Source organism: Tenrec ecaudatus, chromosome 17 (assembly GCF_050624435.1).
Source record: "Tenrec ecaudatus isolate mTenEca1 chromosome 17, mTenEca1.hap1, whole genome shotgun sequence".
Lineage (NCBI taxonomy): Eukaryota > Metazoa > Chordata > Mammalia > Afrosoricida > Tenrecidae > Tenrec > Tenrec ecaudatus.
This window is the reverse complement of record NC_134546.1, coordinates 16646519-16670575: the sequence shown is the minus strand read 5'-3', so window position 1 is coordinate 16670575 and position 24057 is coordinate 16646519. Positions and strand designations below refer to the sequence as shown.

The 24057-nt window shown below is 46.2% G+C and overlaps 1 protein-coding gene across 1 annotated transcript; it reads right to left on the bottom strand.

The window, feature by feature from the left end:
* Window positions 1–803: 803 nt before the first annotated feature.
* On the bottom strand, window positions 804–20531 carry SNRNP27 (small nuclear ribonucleoprotein U4/U6.U5 subunit 27). Its single transcript, XM_075535344.1, has 6 exons — window positions 20386–20531; window positions 18090–18210; window positions 14329–14441; window positions 13592–13671; window positions 2930–2994; window positions 804–1197 (listed from the first exon to the last, which is right to left on the bottom strand). The coding sequence occupies exons 1-6, from the start codon at window positions 20417–20419 to the stop codon at window positions 1143–1145; spliced, it is 468 nt and encodes a 155-aa protein (XP_075391459.1). The 5' UTR covers window positions 20420–20531; the 3' UTR covers window positions 804–1142.
* Window positions 20532–24057: the final 3526 nt, after the last annotated feature.

Here is a 24057-nt window from a genome sequence, read left to right as displayed (position 1 = left end):
GCAAATAGTAACTCGGAGACCTGGGATAGGAGTCTTAATACCAGAGAGTTCAAAACAAAGTCTGTTAGCAAGATGGATGTGGATGTTACATACAGTGATAGGAGGGCCAATTCATCAAGGTAATCTCCTAAGTGAATATGCATCCAACACTGGAGTGCCTACATCTCTAAAGCAAGCACTGCCAGAATTGAAGGGAGGATAAAAAAAGAATTGAAGGGAGAGAGCGCACTATAGTAACAATGCACCAGTTTTAGGATTAGACAGACACCTGAAGAGAAGATCAATAGGGAAACAGGGCCCCAAAGAAAGTCAGCTCAGTATAACAGCCATTTACAGAACATTCCACCCCAGTCAGCACAGTGTACATTCTTCTCCAGGGCACACGGACCATTCTCTAGGATGGACAAAAAAAGTTCACAGGAAATGGGGGTGGGGACGATTAGAGAAAAAGAACAGTATATAAAATACTGATCTCATAGTTGGGGACAAAACACACAAACACACACACTAACCTGGAAAAACCGGTAAAATTTCTAACACTTAGTGTTTATAGCGTATGAGATGATAGGTGATTTCTCCCAAGTGTTTGCACGCGTTCCTTGTGTGGTTGGGAAGAAAACCACCAATGGTTTTGAGGGTTTAGGAGGAAATAGCAAAACACAAAAGATATACAAAGATCCAAAGTTACACTTTTCATTCTTCTAATTTTTAAACTAATATTTAAATCTACGTATGAAAAACCAAAATATCTAGGGAGATTCTTTTAACTAGTAATAAATAAATATGTATATAGGTCAATTACAAAAGGGTCGAAATATTGCTTTATTGGGGAAACTTCCATCCAAATTACGTTTTGCTTTTCAGAAAGTCCTAACAAATATTCAAAGAAGAAAACTAATATAGCTTCCACAGGAAAAAAGAACAAACACAATGGAGTTGGTGATTGCCTCAAATAATTCCTAAGAGAGAAAAAATTTACTCTCCTTTTGAGGCAGAGTAAATGAACTCCACGATTCATAAATAAGATTTTCTTACTTTATAAGCAGGAAGAACTGAGATTCTGTTTGGATGCATATTAAATACAAAATATAAAATCCACTCTTGACCAAGATGAGAGAAAATGTTCTTCAACATTCCAATTCTCATGCAATGAAGTCCAAAGGCCTGTTAAATCCACCTTTTCGATTCATGTACTGCCTGCAAGGAAAAGAAATTCACTATTTGTTTTTAAAATTCTGACAAAATAAACAAACCAACCCAAAACCAAAAAACCCAATTAAAAATAGGCAGAGGGCAGAAGACATTTAAATATCCAAAAAGCCCATGAAAAGATGGTCAACATTACCCATAAAAACCCACTGCCACCTGTTATCACACAGAGAGCAGTGTAAAGTTGATTATGACAGACGCAGTGAGGCCAAAATGTAGTATCTTCTCATTTGATCTCCCTTTTAACCCATTTTAAAGCTGTTTCAGTAAAACAAACAGCGAAGGGAAACACCCCAGTGAACCGTCTGAACATGGCACAGGGGTGTGACAGTGAATGCTGCAGACACAGCGAGGTAAAAACTTACCCCTTAACATTTGATCTCGCTTATGATCCATGCAAATGTGCTCTACTTTAAAAATATCTTCTGCGTTCTTTTCTAATGAGGTTATGTCTGTTTGGTTATTGTGAGTTCGGTTTGTTTTTAATGTTTTTCTGTGCATGAAATCCAGGTAAATCTATCAAGATAGTAACTGGATTTATGGTTCTTTGGGGGTATGGCAGGGGAGGTTGGGGTGAAATGGGAGTTAATAATGATGAGGACAAGAATAAAGAAAATGTATGAAACTATGGTGGTGACTGAAATACTGAATTGCATGACATGTGAATTCTATACCAATAAAACTGCTGTTCTGCTTCAGGCCATTGCTGTCGCCACTGTAATCCATCGTGCCCTCTCCCCAGCTATTCACCCACTCATCACTCACCCACTCACTCATCACTCACTCACTCACACACTCACTCACTCACTCACTCACCCACTCACTCACACACTCACACACTCACTCACCCACTCACTCACTCATCACTCACACACTCACTCACTCACTCACTCACTCACCCACTCATCACTCACACACTCATCACTCACTCACTCATCACTCACTCATCACTCACTCACTCATCACTCACACACGCACTCACTCATCACTCACTCACTCATCACCCACTCACTCATCCACTCACCCACTCACTCACTCACTCGCCCACTCCCTCCCTCCCTGCCATTGAGTCCATGCTGACTTATGGTAACAGTCGTCGAGGGCCAGGTAGAACTGCTGCTGTGGGTTTCCAAGACTGTAGTCTTTAGAGGAGTAGAAAGCCTTATTGTTCTCCCAAGGGGCAGCTGGAGGTTCTGAACAGCTGACCTTGTAGTTAGCAGTCCAGTGCCTAACCACTATGCCACCAGGGTTCCCGTCTCCTCATGAAGGTTATTTTATAAAGGAGCATTAAGGATGATTCTAGTACCGAATCTCACAGCAGTCTCAAATACCGTTCTCCAACTAACTGGAATACCAGTCTCTGCCTTGTGCTAACGGTGGAGAGAAAGACCATGTGTGAACAGGTGTTCACTCTTCCACCCACAGGAACGCAGTGGGGTGTTAAGCACGCTGCACTGGTCTGCTCCAAGCCTTTGGTACTAATTAAATAAACCTCTGTTCAAAGAAGATGGCCTGACAGTTAAAATGCTGACATTATCTATCTATCAGAACAGATACTAATTCAAATGCACATTTAAACTGGAAAACAATTTCAATAGAGCAGAATATAACCTAATTAAAACAGTACAATATGAAAAATTGCTGTTTCCTATAGACACTATCATCTGATAATAAAATTCTTTTCCAAGAACGTCATTGGCATCATTAAGCTTAAGCATACCTGTACTTTCTCTTCTGAGACACATTTATGGCGTAGGCATTTACAGAGCCATCCACCTTCTTCCCCTGGAGAAAGGCAATAAACAAATAGGAAACACAGGAAGGACACACTGAGCGTCTTGAAGATTCACTGAAGAATGAGCTAGCCCAAATCCTACTGAAATCCCAGAAATTCCCGTGTTACAGCTCTCTGCCCACCTTTCACAAATTATAACATAGAACATAATTCACAAAGTATTTGCCATGTCACTCTTTTTAAAACTTATAAATCCTGGGTCATGAAACGCCTTTCTCATGTCCTGCTCCCATCTGCACAGTCACACAGCAAGTTCTACGACAGTCCGTAATGCACATACGTGGCGTGTGCGTTACAGACAAGGTGAGTCAGGCGAGCAGTCGCTAACCTTTCTGACTACAAACTCCTCTGAAAGCAGATACAAAGCAGAGATGCTCTCTCCAGAAAGATCCCACAAACATTAACGTACGACTTGAGCACTCTCTAGTCCTACTGGGCACGACCACTATTCATCGCAATCCCACTCCTTGTTTTTTCAGGTTCACATCGCATTTATTGAAACGAGGTGGGGCCCCGAGTGGGGCCTGGCAAGCTGATGGATGGGGGGGTCCCAGGGATCAAGGAGAGGTCGCACTGGAGACACGGTCACCACAGAGGAAGGGCACGGTCCAGGGATGCAGGAGAAATGACCAGACAGGCCGGGATGGTTCAGGCGAGGGCTGGTCCCTCATTCTTGCTCCTTGTTGTTCTCCAGGGGCGACAGGACCCAGTCGGATGGCACGAGGAAACACAGGAAGGAGGTGAGCCCAACGCCGCATTCCCTGGTCCTGAGCTGTTCCTGCAGAGGCTTCAGTGGACGCTGGGCCGGGCCAATCAGGCCCTTCAGCAGCAGCAGCAGCGTCAGCTCTCAGCCCAGCCTAAGTGTCAATCTTGCACAGGCCTTGTAATTTGGGTTTTTACGTCAAGAATCCAAATATGGAATAACAGGAGCTGCTGGTGCCAGGACGTGACCTTTCTCCGTGGGGCCACTACCTGCCTTTCCACTAACTCTTCATGGGCCTCCTGACCCAGCAAGGCTCACTGGACGAGTGAACTTGCCTCCATGCTGCTGCTCACCCTCAACAGCCTTCTTCTCGACTTCCATCTGGTCGCTAGCTGTCAGATTCTCACCCATCATTCAAGGCTCAATGAAGACCCTGCCGCCAGGAAGCGCCCTCTTGTAGCTCGTGTGGACCGTCCGCCGTGCTTCCCTCACGGTGGCCTCCATCGTCTCCCCTGTGCTCTCACCATCTCCCCGGTGAGGCTGCACACTTCGTGAGTGTGAGTATCGGGGACTGAATCATGTCTGTCCGATCCAGTACAGTCCTGTTTGGAAACTCTGGGCGGCCAGCCTCGGTAGAATGGGCTCGAAACCGAATCACATCTGAGTGCAAAACTAGTGGGTTAAAGCAAAAAGACAATGCCCAGCTAGGAGATGCCAGGGAGGCTCCTCCAGGGCCCGGGGCTGCCCCAAAGAGGGACTGCACAAGCTCAAGAGCGGGAGGTGCACTGTCAGCCTCCCAAACCGGGAGAAAATGACAGCTCTTTCAAGACCTCCCACGACCGAGCGCTCCCTTTAGATGCTGACAGCCGAGGTGTGTGAAGTGAAATGTCTTTTAAAAAAAATCATTTTATTGGGCGCTCTTACAGATATTACAAGAATCCATAATTCAATTAGGTCAAGCATAATTGTACAACGGGTGCGCCATCAGTTTCAAAACATTTTGCTTCTTCGTGAACTCTTTGATATCAGCTCCCTTTTATCCCCTCTCTCCCCTGCCCCCCGAACCCTTATTATTATACTATATATTATTACTAAAAAATAAAAATAAAGAAATGTCTTAATACGGCTATTCTGCCCAGGTCTCTGTACCTCCCACCCAGTGATGGGGTGAGACTATGCAAACAGGGCACATGAAACACTGAGAGAGGGAACTGGTCAGCTCAGTTGCCATTCCCAGGATAGAAATGTCAGCTCAGAAGCAGGAACAGAGAATCTGCTAGACCACCAGGAAGAGTCGCCGACGGAGCTGCATCTGAGACCCTTGCCTCAAGTGGTGGCGGCTAAGGGCAGGGGTCAATGAGGCCCCGAGACAGAGCAGAGGAGCGGCTTGGAGACGCGAGACTGTGAGGCGCAGCAATGGGTGGGTCTCCTGTCCCACAAAAGGCGGAGGCCAAGGGAATCTATGGCTGAGGCTGGAATCAGAGCGAAAGAGCTGACCGCTGGCTAAGGAGAAGCACTGCTGTGGACTAACGGATGTATCCCTGGTGATTTCCCTTTCTGCTTGTGGTAGTGTGTTAACTTCCCCAGCAACAGGGAAATAGGTCGAAAAGACTGGCCTTAAGAAAAATGCAAATAGATAAAAAGTGTTTTCACAGGGTCCTCAAACTACAGTCCGCAGGCCATATGCGACCTGCCAAGGGCATTTATCCAGCCTGCCGGGTTTTGCCCCCTTTTTTTGTTTTTTACTTCAAAATAAGATATGTGCAGTGTGCATAGGAATTTGTTCATAGTTTCTTTTAAACTATAGTCCAGCCCTCTAACGGGTCTGAAGGAGTCAACTGGCCCCCTGTTTAAAATGTTTGAGGACCCTAAAAGATGTGTTTTCACAGGATTGATAATATTGACTACCAAGAAAGAAAAGATATACATTTAAAAATTTTTGAACTAAACTAAGCCTAGTTTTGGGGTGACTTTGTGATATGTTGGTGACAGAAACAAAAAGTACCTAAAGGTGATCCTGTCTGCCAGCACTGAGCAAATCGTGATCCAGCTGCAGCCAGTGTCATCACCGCCAGAAAAGGAGCCGAACCAAGCGGGACGCAGCCCAGGGTTCCTTCGGCAAGAGGTTACCACAGGAGCTGATGACCCTCATGATGTGTGGCAACAATGGAATCTCTGCCTTCCCGGCATCAGACAACCTTCTCAAGTGGGTAGGGACCATCCACAGAGCAGCTGGTACAGTCTGTGAAGACCTGAGGGATAAGCTCCCTGGAGTTCCCCAGTGGCTACCCTGACAATGCGCCCACAGTGAAGTTCCTCACCCCCTGCTTCCACCCCAAGGTGGACACAGGGTAGTCTTTGCCTGGACATCCTAAAGGACAAGCAGTCTTCCCTGTATGACGTCAGGACTATTCTCTCCATCCAGAGCCTGCTGGGAGAGCCCAACATCGATAGTAGTTTGAACACATGCTGCGTAACTGGGAAAATCCCAGTCTCTAAGGAATACCTGCAGGAAACCTCAAAGCAAGTCTTCAGCCAAGAGCCTGACCCTCCATGTCCTGTGTTGTCTTCTCTTCCATAGATATCTGTCCTCCCCCCACCACCTCTACCCCTTGATTTCTGTGTAGAACTCGTATCTTAAGCTGTGGTGTCATTTGTTTTGTCTTTTAAATTAAGTCTCCATTTGCACCCTTGTGATGATTACATCAAATAAATAACATTTGGGTTGGTTTAAATAAAAAATTTTAAAGTACCTAAAAAAAAAAAAAAAGAAAAATGCAAATGATGCTAACCCTTTACATCTAATTCCTAACAGCTGATTGATTGTTAAAAACTATTTAGAGTGGAATTTTTTTTTCATTAGGTAAATTACATGGCATCAAACCATCATGGACAGGTAAGGAAGCATCTAGCCTCTAGCTGGACACCTCTTAGCTCTAACTCATCAGTCGGCCGAGCTGCTCCTTTGTCAGAAACAGAGGTCCCATCCAGAATTTTACAGCTCTCCTTATTGTCAACTGTCCTGGCTCGCTGAATTAAAGCAGCTGGATTTGATAGAAGCTCAGTGTTGCTTCCTTCAAGAATTAACTCATCTTTCTGGGCTTGAGTCATGGAACAAGCACACCTGTCCTCATCTGAACCCTACGGATGTATTTGTCACCCAAGAAGTTCCGGCTTTCAACCAGAGACCCCTTCTCTAGAGCAACGGTGCTGATTGGGAAGTGGGCATGCACACTCCTCCTGCTGCATCCAAGCCCAGCAGGCTAACACCCTCGATCACGGTCAGAACACGGATAACTATTCCTACGGCGACAACAGCCAGCTCCTCTCCATTACCCCACCACTTGTCAACGTGAAGCCCTTTTCTTCCCAGACAGACTGGGTTCTATGTTGATGTGATTGAAGTCCATCTGCGGGGCTCCTCTGAGCCCCTTCAGGGAAATTCTCCAGAATGTTGACGGTCCAGTTGCTGAGAAGGTTTTTTTTTTCCTACTCTCATAATGAGTTACAGTCTCGCGAGCTCACAGGGCAGCTCTGCCCTGTCCTATGAGCCGACTGGCATCAACTTGAGGCCAGTGAGTCTGGGTTTTTGTTCTGGGTTATTCTCATCTGTTTACAGGCTGGAATGAAGCATTACCCTTTAATAAACATAACCAAACTTCGAAAGTTTTCTATAATATTAAACGGAAAGAGAAAATAAGCAACTATCATAGCATAGGGAGAGGACCCACTACAGCTCAATGATGAAATAGCACAAGATGCTCACTATTAGAAAACACTCATGAGCCGAGACTTTCTAAACAGTAAGTCATGAAATCAACTACACTGGCTAAAGTATCGCCAACATTACGGAAACGACTGGCAGCGCGGTCTCACTGGCTCGGCACAGTTTGATAACCTAAGACCCCCACTGCCACTGATCCCATCCTATCTCACAGGGACCGGACAGGGCAGAGCAGAATGCCCCTGGGGCAGACGGCCTTACCTTTGTCCTGAGGAGCAGCTGCGGGTTTTGAACTGCTGTTCTTGTGAACCACCAAGTCTCTTCCTCATAATTTTGATACAGCAAAAAGCAAACTCACTGCCACTGAGTCGATGCCGACTCACAGCGCCCCTACAGGGCAGGGCAGAACTGCCCCTGCGAGTTACCAAGACTGCCACTGTTGACAAGGGTAGAAAGTCTCATCCTGCCCCTACAGAGTGGCTGCTGGTTTCGAACTGCTGGCCTTGCAGTTACCATGCCAACAGGGCTCCGTAATTTTGTTAAGACCTATGAATTCTCCACCTCTCGCCTGTCAAGTTTGTTGTACTTTGATCTCTAGCGTGTTGGTGTGATGCTGGAAGCTATTATGCCACCGGCATTTCAAAGACCAACAGGGTCACCCATGGTGAATAGGCTTCAGCGCAGCTTCCGGACTAAGAACAGAAAATAAAGTAGGAACAGCAGAAGGACTAGCCACTGACAGCCTCATCAATAGCAGAAGTACTGACAGCCTCATCAATAGCAGAAGTGCCAGAAGATAAGCTGCTCACGCTGGAACGCATTCGAAGCGCATTAAAGCTGCCTCCTCAGCGTAAAGTCAACCACAAGGGTGTGGAGGAGCCAAACTTTCTAGGCCTCATTTGCTGAGCAGAATCAGCTGCAAACATCAATCAGCAATCAGAACGTGGAATGTCTAAAGAATGAGTCTAGGAAAATTTGAAATCATCCACATTTGAATGTAGCCCGCGAAGATCAATACCCTAGGCATAGGTGAGCTGAATAGGCAGATGCAGCCATTCTGCGCTGCGTAAGTGTAGGCTTTATGCTGTCAGGTACAGCAAATGCCAGGGAAGTGCATGTAAGGGACATTGCAAGACTGCAGATCATGGGATAGCACCTACCTGCCTAAAAGGAAGTCCAGTTAATACAACTACTATTCAAACTTATGTATCAACCACTAAAAACAGTAATGAAGAATTGTACTGTTTAGTTGAAAATTGATCAAGTATGTAATCAAGATCCATTGATAATAATGGTGATTGAAACGAGAAAGGTGGAAACAAAGAGGAAAGAGTAGTTGGAGAATACGGCCTTGGTGATAGAAATGAAGCTGAAGATCACACACGAGTTTGCAAGACCAACAAATGCTTCATTGCAAACCGTTCTTCAACAACGTAAGCAATGACTATACAGGTGGGCTTCACCAGAATCACAGAGTCAGACTGCTCCTACCTGTGGTAAGAGATGACGGAGAAGCTTGATATCATCTCCAGAAAGCAGGTGAGGGACTGACTTGGGAACAAATCATCAATTGTTCAGAAACAAGTTCAAATTAAAGCTGAAGAAAATGAACTTGCGTCCATGAGAACCACAATATATAACCACTCCGATCGAGAGAACATCTCACGGGCAAATTTGATGCCTTGAACATTTAACGACTCCTCTCTCTCCCCCTCACGCCATCGAGTCAGTGCTGACTCAGAGGCCCTGGGGTTCCAAGGCTGTGACTGTTACCGGAGTAGGAAGCCCAGCCTTTCTCCCGGGAACGCTGCTGGTGGTTTCCAACTGCCGACCATGTGAACCACAGGCCAACAGGTAACCACTCCACCACCAGGGCTCCACCCCGATGATCTGCAGGACGCGACCAAGAATACATGAAGAAAGCAAAGGGTCACTGAAATGATGGGAAAGGAAGAAAAGCCAAAAGTGGACCTCAGAAGACACTTTGAACTAGCTCTTGAATGTAAAGTAGCTAAAGCAAATGGGAGAAATTATGAAGTCAAAGAGCTAAACAAAAGAAGTTTGAAAGGCAAAGTAGAGTATGACAATGAAATGTGCAAAGGCCTAGAGTTGAAAACATCTTCAGCACATCTGAAGCTTAACGAAATGAAAAAAATTCAGGCCTAGAGCGGCAATACTCAAGGATTCCAGGAGCAAAATATTAAACTATGTAGGATGCCTCAAAAGACAGAAGGAATGCACAGTGTCACTGTTTCACAAAGAACTGGTGGATCACCAACCACCGCAGGAGGTACATATGATCAAGAACTAATGGTCCTCAATGAAGAAAACGAACCCGCACTGAAGGCAACAAACAAGGTTCCAGGAATTGATCAAATCCCAACTGAAGTGCTTTGGGAAGCTGATGAAGCACTGGAAGCACTCATTAGTCTATGCCAACAAATGTAAAAGGCAGCTCGCCGGCCAATATATTGGAAGAGATCCTATTTGTACCCAACCCAAACAAAGGTAACCCAACAGAATGTGGGTATTTTCAAACAATGTCACTACTATCACACTTAAGTACAGTTTTGCTGAAGATCATTCAATAGCTATCGCAGCAATATATTGACAGAGAACTAGGGATATCACTGCTGATGCCAAATGGATCTTGCCTGAAAGCCAGAAAGATGTTTGTTTTTATTTTTAACTGACTAGGTAAAAGCATTCAACGGTGTGGGTCATAACAAACTAGGGATAACATTTGACAAGAATAGGGATTCCAGAACACATCATTGTGCTCATGCAGAACCTGGACACGGGCCAAGAAACAGCCAGAAGAACAGAACACGGGAACAGTGCACGGTTTAAAATCAGGACAGATGTGCGCCAGGGTTGCATCCCCTCACCAAGCTTATTCAATCTGCATGCTGAGCAAGCAATCTGGGAAACTGGACTGTACGAAGAAGAGTGTGGCATCATAATTGGAGGAAGGCTTATTAACTACCTGCGATATGCAGATGACACAACTTTACTTACTGAAAGCAAGGAGGATTTGGAGCACTTGCTGATGAAGATCAAAGATGGCAGCCTTCAGTGTGGATGACAACTCAATGTAAAGAAAATAAAAAAGATCACAACAGGACCAACAGGCAACATGACAGACGAACAAAGATTGAGGTTGTCATGCATTTCATTTTGTTTGGATTCACAATCAATACTCCCAGAAGCAGCGGTCAAACCAAAGGAAGCACCGCACGGGCAGATCTCTGCATAACATCTCTACAGCAGTGTTCCCCAACCCTCCTAATGCCAAGACCCTTTCAGACAGTTCCTCATGTGGTGGTGGCCCCCACCAAAACTTATTTTTGTTGCTACGTCATCACTGTCATTTTGCTACCATTATGAATCGGGCGATCCCTGTGAAAGGGTCGTTCAACTCCCAAAGGAGTCGAAACCCACAGGTTGAGAACTGTATTGAAGCGCAAGTATGTCATTTTGAGGACTATGATGTACCTGACCCAAGCCATGTTATTTTCAACCATTCCAAAATGCACGTGAAAATTGGGCAATGAACCCGGAAGACCCAAGGAAAATCGATGCATTTGAATTATGGAGCTGACGAAGACTATTTGAAGCGCTGGAGACAACCAACAGAGCAAACGAGTCTGTCTTGGAAGAAGAGCAGCCAGTGTGCTGCCTGGAGGGGAGGATGGCCGACTTCGTCTCATGCACTCTGGAGACTGGGCAACGCGGAAGGTCAATGACAAAGGAGGACAGCCAGCAGATTGACACGGCGGCTGCAATGACGGCTCTCACAGGCAACGGCTCCTGTGAAGATGGCGCAGGACCGGGCCTTGTTTCCTTACGGTGCACGCAGGGTCACGGAGGGTCGCACCCACTTGATGGTCCATCCCCCACCGCCACCACACGTGAGTGCTCACGCACTTCTCTCGGGAGACGAAGGCATTTGCCATCGACTGCGTTCAAAGTAAAGCTGTGCCCCCGAGACGCCTGCCTTCAAAGAAGCTCCAAACTTTGAATCAAAAATATCTCCCGAAGCTTTTTAAAAAGCAAACAAGAGTGTAGCTTAACAGTAAAAAAGTCGTCCGTGAGTCTCATGCTCTTCTAAGAACTGTCTGTCTATATGGTCTCAAACAGCCAACAGCAACTCAGAAGGTGAGCTTGTGGAGGAGGCAGGGTGTTTATGTTGGGAGGTCCCAACAGCTGAGGAACGTGAGCAACGTCACCGAGCTGCACGTACAGAAATTGCTGGACCGGCATATGTCCTGCCTTGCTATTCCTCTGCTGTTATGTATAATCATTGTTTAAAATTAAAAAATGAGCCCTATCCTATCACATAAAACACAAAAAAAACCTGCCACTGAGTCCATTCTGACTCGCAGAGGCCCTCTAGAGAGCAGGGTAGAGCTGCCCTGCGGGTTTCTGTGTCTGTAGCCCTTTACCGGAGTCAAAAACCTTTCTACTCAAGGAGCAGCTGGTAGTTTTGAACTGCAGAGAACTTAGGGCCCCCACAAAATTACATCAGTTAGAAAGAAATCCAGCATCTGAAATCAGTCCCACTCCATTACCAACTCAATGGAATACAAGAACAGAGGAAGTGATTTATCTTTGACAATTCTCAAACACCGCAATTCTCATATATGTAAAACTAAATGGAAACGTTTACAGTTCTAGAACGGAATTTTTTTTCCTTTATGCACTTGTATCTGGCTCCCTTTCTCACCCCCCTACCCCCACCCCTATTTCCTCTTTCTACCTCACCCATTTATTTTCCATCTCTTTTTCTCCTCCTCTCTGGCTTCCTTCCCCTCCCCTCCCGCCACAGTCCCTCTTCCATCCAGCTCTCCGCGACCTCTCCCTCCTCGCTACCCCTTCTGCCTCGAGGACCAGGCGTTGCCAGTCCTCAAGCCAACCTACCTTTCTTTTGGGCCGGGAGACCATGCAAGCACCTGCCCAATGCACTTCCCCTTCCTGTAGCCTTTCTTAATGAACCTGATCAGCCAGTCTCCACAGCCAGACACTTCAAAATCATCACTGACTGTTTCCGCCCACTAAAACTCGGTCTCCAACATGGTCCTCAGGAATCGATCACTTTTCACTTGCTCAACTCAGCGGATCTCCCTGCCTCCAGTGCAGTATTACTTGCTTTACCTCTGTTCTCCAGGCTGCCCCAGAACCATCTGAGTTAGTCTGGGTTGACTAGAGAAACAAATTCATAGACACTCATGTGGGTAAGAGAGAACTTTCTGTCAAAGAGCGCTGGCGGGGTCTCCACGTGGCTCCTCCAGCTCCAGGGCTCTGGCTTTATCGCACAGCTCTGTGTGGTTTGTCAACAGCAATGTCTCACAGGGATTCAAGCAGAGAGAGTGTATCTGGCCTCCAGTGAGCTATTTATCTCCTGGAGCTTTATAAATAACTCTAGTGAGCTATTAAATGCCTCCAAATGAGGTCATCAAGCTGCGACCTGATGGACAGGCTAGACTCCACCCCTTCGCAAGTTGACAGGAGATGATGTAACTGCCACAGCATCTCTCTAAAACACTCATACAATTACAACATTTCCTTGCTTAAAAATCATTGCTTGCTCTCCTCAAACCTAAAGAAGCAACTATAAATTCCTTGACACGGCATGAAAAACCTGCCTCGATTTCCAGTCACTGAACTTGAAATTTCCATAATGCACTGCACCCTTTTATACCAAACCAAGGGGCGCTTCCCTGTACGCTCATTGTCAAGTCCTTCACACAAATCACTGTTGTCTTAGGCTCCCAGTAGAGCAAAGACAATCATATGGACTACACCACCGAGCTGTCAGTTTGTCACGTGGTGGTGGAAGCTACGCCGTCAGTATTTCAGGTTCAAGCAGGGCCGCCCGCAGTAAGCAGGTTTCATCAGAGCTTCTAAGATGAGGCAGACTAGGACAAAATGAGTCGGTGATGCGTCCACGGACCACGACAGGTGAGCAGTTTTGAAAGATGCGTCCCAGGTTGGAAGGCACTCCAAACACACAGTGGCTCTAACCAGCCAGCAGGAGGCACACGGCCAGGCAACGTGGCTTCCTGTTGTACATGGGCCTCCCTGAGTCACAGCCAAGGTGAGGGCAACTAACAAGATTCATTCAAATCAGAATGTTTAACTGGTTGCATGTTTTACTTACTTTTGTGGAGTCAAAGGAGGCAAACCCCATTAGCTTCATCATTTCTATTTCTTCCTCTGTTTTGCCTTCTAAGTCCTCCTCTGCAAACACACGAGATAATATTTTTAAGATGCTTAAAACTTTATACATATAAAATAAGAGGTAGTAAGAGCTGACTAGTCATTCTACACCACCAGCAGAGAACAAGCAAAGCAATTAGCTAAAGACCCGATTCTACTGAAAACTTCCTCTTCAACTTCAATAGCCTGTGACTTAGGCTACCAGGAAGGAGCTGCACTCTCTACGCTCCTAGTACAGCAGTTCTCAACCTGTGGGTCGCGACCCCTCAGGGGTCGCCCGATTCATAACAGTAGCAAAATGACAGTGATGACGTAACAACGAAAATAATTTGATGGTTGGAGGGTCCCACCACATGAGGCACTGTATGAAAGGGTCGTGGCGTCAGGAAGGCTGAGACTGCTTGAACGGGCATGCCTGAAGCCTTCAGATAAGACCATCATTAGTATCAGCTATGACAGCATCTAATTACGAATATCTAGCCAGAATACCCTATTGTTCTCTTCCTACATTATATGCGCAGCCCCACTGATAACCAGAGATCTCCTGAGGTATACATCTCAAAACCATATGCAAATACTACAGAAAGCTCCATGTTTACATTAGACTTTACCATTTCATCTCACCGGAGCTATTTAAACAGACTACGATTCCAAGAGTTACGCATCTAATAATATTACCAGTGATCTGACGTTCCTTGTTCTTTGTTTCTTTTGTTTCTTTCTTGTCCTCATCTCTTCTTTCTTTCAGTCGAGAAGGGGAGGGGGATGTAGACCTATGTCGTCTGGGCGATCTAATTTCACAAATCAAAATGTTATAAACAGACACACACACACACACACACACACACACACACACACGGAGATTTCGAGCAGATAAGCCCCTGAAATGAAGCCAGGTTCCAGAGGCCCAGAGGCCGTTCCTGTGGCAAAGAGGGTGCGGTCCCACCTCGGTCCCACTGGCTTACACAGAACAGAAAATACCGCTTACGCTGACCACCAGTTCCATGGAGTACACCGAAAAACCCGAAACTACAGTTACTGAGTCACTGCTGACTCAGAGCCTCCCTCTGTAGGACTTCTGACACGGTCAATCTCCTTATGGGGAGAGACAGCCTCCCCTTTCTGTGAGGCTGCTGGTGGTTTTGAACTTCTGACTATGCAGTTATCAACCCGACACTTAGTCCACAGAGCCACCAGAGCGCTTTTCCATTTGGTATAAAATCCAAACTCACGGCCTTCAAATTGATCCCAACCCATAGTGACCTTCTATCTGGTTTCCAAAGCTGGAAATCTTTATGGGGACAGCCTCACCTTTCCCCTCTCAAGAGGCTGGTGGGTTTGAAACGCCAACCTTTCACATAGGAACCCACTGCCTAGCCCACAGCACTACCAGGGCCCATTTTGTTTAGCTAGTAAAACACCCCCACACCCCCCCCACACACATATAGACAGATCGCTAGATAGCAGAAAACTTTAATAGGGTTTTGTTGTCACTGGGAAATCCACAACAAAAAGATGTATACCTAATTCAACTCGGCCAGTGATGGCATTTTTCAGGTGTGCAATCAATCATTCACCCCTTCCGTCTCTGAGCTGCTCTTCTGTTACTATAAACCCACTGTCCCCTAAGGCTCCCCCTAGCCTTTCGAGTTGGTGTCGCCAATTCGATCCCATGTAGTTCTTACATGATCATAATGCTCACGGTAGACTTTACTCTTCATAAAAATGTTTCTTTTTAATGTTAATTAATAAATCATTTTAATGGGGGCTCTTTCAGCTCTTATCACGATCTATACATCAATTGTATCAAACACATTTGTACATATGTTGCCATCATCATTTTCAAAACATTTTGTTTCTGCTTGTACCCTTGGTACTAGCTGATCCCCCCCCCCCCATCTCTCCCACCCTCATGTCCCCTGATAAATTATACATTTTTATATCTTACACCGTCCACTGTCTCCCTTTGCCCATGTTTCTGTTGTTCATCCTCCTGGGCTGGGGGCAGGGAGGGTGTAGGGGGCAGGTTATACATCAATCACTGTAATAGTTCCCATTTCTCTTTCTCACCCAACCTTCCCCCTAACGTCATGGTATCACTACTCCCATTGCTGTGCCTTAGGGGTTTATGTGTCCTGGGTTCCGTGTGTTTAAAGCTCTTCTCTGTACCAGTGTGCATGTTCTGGTGTAGCCCGATTGGTAAGGTAGGACTGGGTCATGATAGTGGGGTGGGGCGGGAAGGGAAGCATTAAAGAACTAGAAGGATGTTGTGTTCCCTTGGTGCTATGCTGCACCCTGGCTGGCTCATTCTCGGTAACCCTTCTGTGAGGGAATGTCCTACTGTCTACAGATGGGGTTTGGATCTCCTCTCCAATCCCTACAATTTGCATCAATACATGTGTTTGTTTCAGGTCTTCTGATGACGCCTCATGATGACACAGGCTGGTGTGCTTCTTCCATGTGGGCTTGTTGCTTCTCTGCTAGAAAGCTACTTGTTTAATTTCAAGCCTTTAAGACTCCAGATGCTACATCTTTTGATAGCCAGGCACCATCAGCTTTCTTCACCACATTTGCTTGTACACCCATTTTGACTTCAGTAATTGTGTAGGGAAGGTGAGCATCACAAAATGCGAGGTTATTAGAACAAAGTGTTCTTGCGTTGAGGGAGTACTTCAGTGGAGACCCAGTGCCTGTCTGCTACCTTAATATTTAAATATATGTACATAAACTTTTTATCCCTGATATATTAGTATGTTTACATATGTGCATGCCTATATTTGTACCTCTATAAATGTTTTACCCATTTCTTTCCTCCATTTCCTTTTACTTTCCTCCTGTCCCACTACCATGTTCGACCTTCATTCAACTCAGTACTTTCTCTGAGCTACACTGCACTTGACTAACTTCCACTAGGTATTTTACGTCCTCCTCGCCATCAATTTTAGATCTCTCGTTTCTTTTTCCCTGGGTTTGTTGCCTCCCTGCTCCCTTTCTACCACCTCCTCCTCTCCCATGTCCTCCCCAATCCCCCACCTCCTGGAGCCATTGGCCCTGTTATTTTCTCCGTGGGATTGATGATCCTATCTTCTGTAGACAGACATGAGAAAAAGAATAGGAAAAAACACAACAACAACCCTATAAATAGTTCCAGGTCTGTCTGCTGACCCTTCTGTTTTCCAGTCAGATCTGGTGAAAGTTGCTTCTCATCTCTTGGTCAAATCATAACCAATTAGAGTATATTTTGTTTCCTACTGAGATCTTGATGGATTTGGGCAAATTCTCGTAAGGAATTCCTTGCTGCTTCTTTTTCTTCCTCCCTCCCTTCCTTCCTTCCTCCCTTCCTTGATAGCATTATGTTAAGCATTAAACCCCATCCATCTCACTGCTAGCTCATTGATTCTTACATTGACCCTGTAGAATTGAGTTTTACTACCTCATAGGATGTAACTATAAAGTTTTTAACAATTACATACATGCAAAAAGTTAGCCAAATCAACAAAAATTTTAAGTAAAAGCAAATGCGATTTCTTACTCTTGCTGAGATGTACATGCATCATTTCTCATCTCCATTCATGACTACAACTTTACATGTATTACATGTTGCTTCTCCAAACAGCTGATATCGATAGTGCTGTTAGTGCATCTTCTCAACGGGAAATGAGCTCTGGTGGTGCAGGCAGTGCAGGCACTGGGCTGCTAGCTGGTAGACCAGAGGTGCGAACCACCAGCCCCCAATGGGAGGCAGATGCAGCAGTCTGCTTCTGTGACGATTTACAGTCCCAGGAATGCTGGGAACAGCTCTATTCTAATAGGACTACCCTGCAAGAGAAGGGACTCCACAGCTGCGGGGCTGGTTTGGTTTGATCAAAGTTAATGTGAAGTTCAGAACACAAAGAGATTCTGTTTCTCGCACTTCGTGAAAGTCACAATGCATGTTGAGAGTAGTCAGTTACTTACTGTGGCCCTTCTAGTCATAAACCTTACCTTTTGCCACAATCCCTTCTGTGATGTGCTCTAACTTTTTGCCTCTATGCCTATGGTTATAATTTCATGTTAGAAAGAGTTCTCAGTTACAGGTGTAAAGTGGGATGTACCTTTACTTTCTTACCTACAGAGTGTGACTTCAGTTTTCTTTGGGGGTATGGTCTGCTAAAAGATAAACAGTACTTTTGGTGAAGCATTTTCTTCAAGTTTGTCAGTTTCTATGACATGTTGCCGTGAATTGTGGAATACACTAAGGGCAAATGTGTGTGTGGGGGGTATAAGTGGTATAACAACTTGAAAAAGTTGGACAACTGGGACATCTTTCATCTCCACCTCCTTGTGACCAGTCTATTATGAATTCTCCTAAAGAATATACTATCACACCCTTATGAGTTGATTAAAAACAAATCCAAGGGTAGTGACTAGTTTCCCTGAGACTCATTTGCTGCATGCACCTGGAGCGTCTTCTGTGTGGGGATCGAGAGCGGCTCCTCCTTCGATCTCTCTCCCGGGACCTCGACCTTTCTCGGCGCCTGCGTTCCCTCTCCCGGGATGTGGACCGGGACCGTCTTCTTTCTAATACAAACACAGGGAGTTGCAGAGAGGAAAATTACGACATATCCTGGGAGAGCCGTGGTGAAGTCTTCAGTGTCTGAGCACACTTGCTGCTCAGAGGGCGAAAGATATGGCAGTCTGCGTCCATTAAAAACAAAAATTAAAGTTTTATCCGCACTTCACCCACATGTCAGACCATTCAATAATTCAATCCTATCAAGAAGCACTGTACAATCCTCACCACAATCGACCGTAACAAGTCACAATTTTGGAAACCCCAGGGGACAATTCTGCTCTTGTACGGAGCGGCTATGAGTCAGAATTGACCCCACAGCAATGGGTTTGGCGTTTTTACATCCATTTCCGGACTCCCAGCATGGCACAAATGGTTGAATGCTCCAACCCTACTCAAAACGTTGGCAGGTGGACTCCAACCTTGAAAAATGGGCAGGTACCACATGGAAGAAGCACACCAGCCGGTGCGATCACGGGGTGCCAAAGGGACCAGGTATAAGGCATCATGCAAAAAAAAAAAAAGTATATATATATATGTGTGTGTGTGTATATATATATGTATGTATATGTGTGTGTGTGCGCGTGTGTATATATATATACACCATAGTGAATGAAGGGGGAAGTGCAGAGTGGAGACCCGAGGCCCAAGTGTCGACCACTGGAGATCACCTCACAGAGGGGTTTAGAAGAGGAGATGGGTCAGTCAGGGTGCGATGTAGTACCGATGAAGAACACAGCTTTCCCCCAGATCCTGGATGCTTCCTCTCCCCAACTACCATGATCCGAATTCTACCTTGCAGGACTGGATAGGGCAGAGGTTGTACACTGGTGCATATGGGAGCTGGAGGCACAGGGAATCCAGGGTGGACGATACCTTCAGGACCAGGGGTGTGAGGGGCGATGCTGGGAGAGTGGAGGGTGAGTGGGTTGGAAAGGGGGAACTGATTAAAAGGATCCATATGTGACCTCCTCCCTGGGAGATGGGCAGTAGAGAAGGGGGGGAAGGGAGACTCCAGACAGGGCAAGATATGACAAAATAACAATCTGTGAATTATCAAGGGCTCATGAGGGAGGGGGAAGTGGGGAGGGAGGCGAAAAAAAAAAAGAGGACCTGATGAGGAGGGCTTAAGTGGAGAGCAAATGCTTTGAGAGTGATTAGGGCAAAGAATGTACGGATGTGCTTTATACAATTGATGTATGTATATGTGCGGATTGTGATAAGAGTTGTATGAGCCCCTAATAAAATGTTTTTAAAAAAAAGGAAAAGAGGAGAAATAAACTGTGTGGAGGGTGAAAAAAAAAAAAAAAAAGAAAAGAAAAATGGTCTGGTCATCTTCTTCCAAGCGATCAGAACCTTGAAAATCCCAAGAAGCTGGGTCGGAACTAGCAAACTCATAGCAGATCTACTTTCTCCATAATCAATAATAATGAGGGTGTTCCGGTGCTTCTATATACTAAGAGAATCCAAGTGTGTATTTTTGACTTATGGCGTGTCTCAATTAAAATGAAACACACTTCATGAGCTCAACTGTCACACAGGGCTGGTGGCCTCAAATGACCTATAACGTGCAAGAACGCTGATGGGCTAGTTGAAGGTGGTCGAAAACTTCGCAGGATCAGAACGGAGGGTGTAAACTACTAGATCGCTTGACCTAAGCCTAAGCCCGGGGTCCTTTATACGGCCTGGCCTCAATGACGGGGTTAAGGGCCTCAATGACTGACTTTAGGAGGCCGCAAAATGCTATCGTTCTCTCTCTACAAGCAGGGAAGGAAACTAACACGGATTGAGCATCGAGGACCCCAGGCACTATCACCTACTGCCGTGGCATGTGACATTCATTCTCACATTCGTTCTTTAAGCTGCAGCCACGAGTCGGAATCCGCAGACGGGACCCCAGAGTGGACCAGGGGAATTTGGATTCAAAGATTGGATGGCTGTCCCACGTTCACCCCAGAGAGCAAGTGTGATACGAAATGTCTCAGCAACCACTAATACAACAAAGGGTAATGTATGCGGGTGGCAGTCGGCGAGATCCTGTGGCGGAAGAAGGCCTGCAGACTGGCCGGTCCGTTTTCCTCTCCAGCTCCGGCTCTTCTTAGGAGTAAAGACCCGCCTCTCCACTGCCTCGTAGTGAAAAGAAAGTACCTCGGACGGATGCCGCGAACCGCTTCGGGACTCACCTCTCCGCGGCGAGCGGCTGCGGCTGCGACCCATTCGGAAACCTCCTTGGACTTCTACGGCCCCGGAAACGACTGTGCGACAACTTCCGGGAGGCCGAGAGCCGAGGTTCCGGGTCCGGGTGGAAAATGCAGCAGCGACGCGCGAAGGTTCCGGCCTGCGAAGCAGGGCGGCTGCGAGGCGCCCTCCGGGGAGGTGGCGGCCCCGCCCCCCGCGGACGGAGGCCCCGCCCCCCGCGGTAATTGACCCACCCTGGGCCCGCTAGGCTGCCCGCTCGCTTTTGCAGCACCTCGGGCGTTGAAAGCAGCGTGCCGGTGCTATTCTGGGGAAACGCAGCCGTCCACGCTCGTTTTGCCCGCCGCCTCCTCCTTTCCGGGCAGCCAGTCCATCGGCACACCCGACTCCCATCAGACACCGCGCACACGGCACCCGCGGCCTGGCCTTGTCCCAGAACCTTCTCTCCCCGTTCGCGAGCTTTGCAGTCTCGGAGGCCAGCGCCCGTCCAGAAGGTACTCAAAAACTGCGAGGGACCAAGGGCAGGAACAACGAAGGCCTACGTCCCATCCTGCCTTGGGTGGTGGCCGCTAAGTGAGTGTTGGCAGTTCGCGTGGACCCACGGGCGCCTCAGAAGACCAGCCTGGAGCTCTTCTTCCCAACAAGCAGCTGAGAGTAATTCTACCAGACCTACAGACGGGTTGCCACGTGCTGGAATCGACTCTGCAACCAGTTTACTCCGTCTAACCCCCGAAAATGCCTCCCCAAGCGGCTTCAGCTCTCAATGAGAGGCCTTAGTGTGTTCAAAAATACGGAGGGGTGGGGGAGGGAGAAGAAAAGAATTCTTAGACTTACAGCCTGGAGTTTATGTGGTGGCACCGGACTGTACTTGCCAGGAAAGGTGTGAAACTCTATTTCCACTAGCATCAGCTGTTTTCTAGCAAAAACGGAGGCACCGCTGGCCCTGATGAGATTAGTTTGGAAACACCTGCCCATAGCCATACTCTTTTTCTTCTGAAATTGGATTCTTATATTCTGATGGGAGTTCTTTAATACCAGCCCCAACCCAGTTCCCTAGAAAAGAACCAGCCATGATATATAGGCGTTCCAACACCAGGCCTGAGTCGTCCCCCATCCCACTTTCTGGAATTACCTGACAGAAGGTGGTACAAAGGTGTGGAACTGCAGTTCTCAACCTGGGGGTCGTGACCCCTTTGGGGGGTTGCCTAATACTTCCTGCATATCAGATAATTTATAGGATGAATCATAACAGTAGCAAGTTTACAGTGATGAAATAGCAACGAAAATAATGTTATGGTTGGGGGGTTACCACAACATGAGGAAGTGTATGCAAGGGTTGTGGCATAAGGATGAGAACCACTGGGAGGAGGGTCAAAGTAAGTACAGGCTACAGGGAGGGATATTTAGTCACTGGAGAAGACAAAGAATGAAGTAGCCACCCTGGGATTGGGGGTTCAAAACCCACCCAACCAGCCAAAGATGTGGCAGTCGGCTTCCCCAAAGATTACAGCCTTTGGAAACCCTGGAGCAGTTCTACTTCATCCTGAAGGGTCGCGAAGAGTTGAAGAGGTTGTCTTGTCCATTGGGACCACAGCGAAATAATGGGAATTCTGAATACCTCTGGACTGGAGCTATAAGGGGAGGGGGCCAATGGTGGCCCCAGCAGGTAACTGAAGACACTTGTAAGAAACTCTGCTAGGACTTCCCCAAAAATGGTTAGGGGCTGTGATGGCGGTCAGTTGAGTAAACACAAATGTCTGAATTCCTATTTTGTGTAAGACACGTTGGCACAAGGATAAAAAGATGCCCAAGACATGGTCCCCGCCTAACAGTGCTTACAATCTGGTTGTGGCGGTAGACAAACTATTCTCTATGTAGTAACATGGTAAAATGGACTATGGAAGCATGGAGGAAACATTTTCAGGTATTCCAAGGTTTCCTGACAGAACATTAGCTCACACACACAGTCCTCTAATGACAAGCCAGGCACTGTTCTAATACAGGAACAAATGAGTGTATGTATATTTGTATATATAATTAGTTGAACCCTGAAGCTTAAATAAGTCCAGGTAAATGGTAGGAATGGTAGCAATGGCAAAGTCAGAGGATGCTACTATTTGGAATATCCAGACCCTAAATGTGGGATACAGAAGGATTTCTCTCAAGCTGTCTCCCCCAAATATTTGCCAAAGAGCTGCTTGCTAATGACTACACTTGGAGGTCATCAGTAGGTTAGGGGTTTTTCTCCCTGAGAGCTATCAGCCATCTACAGCAAGGAGTCACCACTGTTTATCCCACAACAAATAGAGCCCACTCCCTTTTAAGGATGGTAGTTGTCTGTTTCCTTGTAGGAGACCCCAGAGAGGTCAAACCCGCCCAAGGATGACTAAGGCTAGGCTGCCATCTGAATCTAGGATCCGCCCATCTTGTCACATGCATACCCCAATCCCTCCTCTTCCTATGTGTGTATGTCCCTAGACCACCCCCTCTCATTACTGTATTACCTATAGCACAACCCCTTCCTGTGATGGTTGTCCTCACCTGTAATTAGGGGGCTTGTATGTCCCCAGAGAATATAAAAAGCCTGGGCTAGCATTAAAGATCACTCCCTCCACGTGGGCCATCAGGCAGGGCTGAGGTGAGCATGCTACCATGAATCGTGTCTGACTCCATTTATTTCAATATTTCTATCTTATGCTCTCTATAACTACTATGATCTTTATTTATCGCTGTACAATTGCGCCTACTGGACCCGTAATGATGTGTTAGGGCTGGCTTCCCGACACCTAAATGTGCCAGGGATTTCATTTCCGTGACCTTTCGGAAGCAGACTGTCAGACCTTTCTCCCAAGGCAGTTCTCCTAAGCACAAGAATGACATATGTTTCAATTCATGTAAATCTCTTTTGGTTTCTTGTAGCAGTGTTTTTTTTTATGTTTTGGCAATTTATTTTTAAAATCATTTTATTGGGGGCTCATACAGCTCTTACCACAATCCATACACACATCCATGTGTCAAGGACATTTTTATATTCGTTGCCCTCATCATTCTCAAAATATTTGCTCTCCACTTAAGTCCTTGGCATCAGCTCATTTTTCCCCCTATGGGTTTTGTTTTTTTGTACAAGTCTTTTGTTTCTCTAGATTTATTCCTAAGTATTTCATCTTTTGGTTGTAAATGGCATTTTCCTGATTCCTTTTTTAAAGGAATCCAACTGAGTTTACTCTGCCACTGTACTGGGTCTTTCAATTAGTTCTGAACGATTTTCTTGCGGAGTCTCTGGGATTTTCATCGTTTAGGATCACATCATCTACAAATACGTGTTTTACTGCTTCCTTGCCAATTAGGATGCCATCAGTGCCCTTTCTTGCCGAACAGCGTTGGCTAAGACTTCCATCACCATATTGAGAAGCAGCGATGACGGTAGGCATGTGTGTCTTGGTTCTGTTTGTAAGGGAAACGGTTTGTTTTTCTCCAGAGTAATAATGCTAATCATTGGGGTTTGTACGTGTACCCTTTACTATGTTGAGGAATTTCCCTGCTGTGTCACTTTTGTTCAGTATTTTTAACAAGCGGTGTTGGATTTTGTCAAGCCCCCTTTCTACATCATGTGTGGTCTTTTCCTTTGTGTGATGGATTTCAGTGATGATTTTTTTTCT

Bases quoted from the DNA above. Each gene is read 5' to 3' on its own strand.
- SNRNP27 (XM_075535344.1), bottom strand. From the start codon at position 20,419: ATGGGTCGCAGCCGCAGCCGCTCGCCGCGGAGAG. The intron at 14,442-18,089 runs GTGCATGCAGCA...TTGTGAAATTAG, and splicing joins CCACACAGAAGACGCTCCAG to ATCGCCCAGACGACATAGGT. The intron at 2,995-13,591 runs GTAAGTAAAACA...GCCTTTCTCCAG, and splicing joins CCTCCTTTGACTCCACAAAA to GGGAAGAAGGTGGATGGCTC.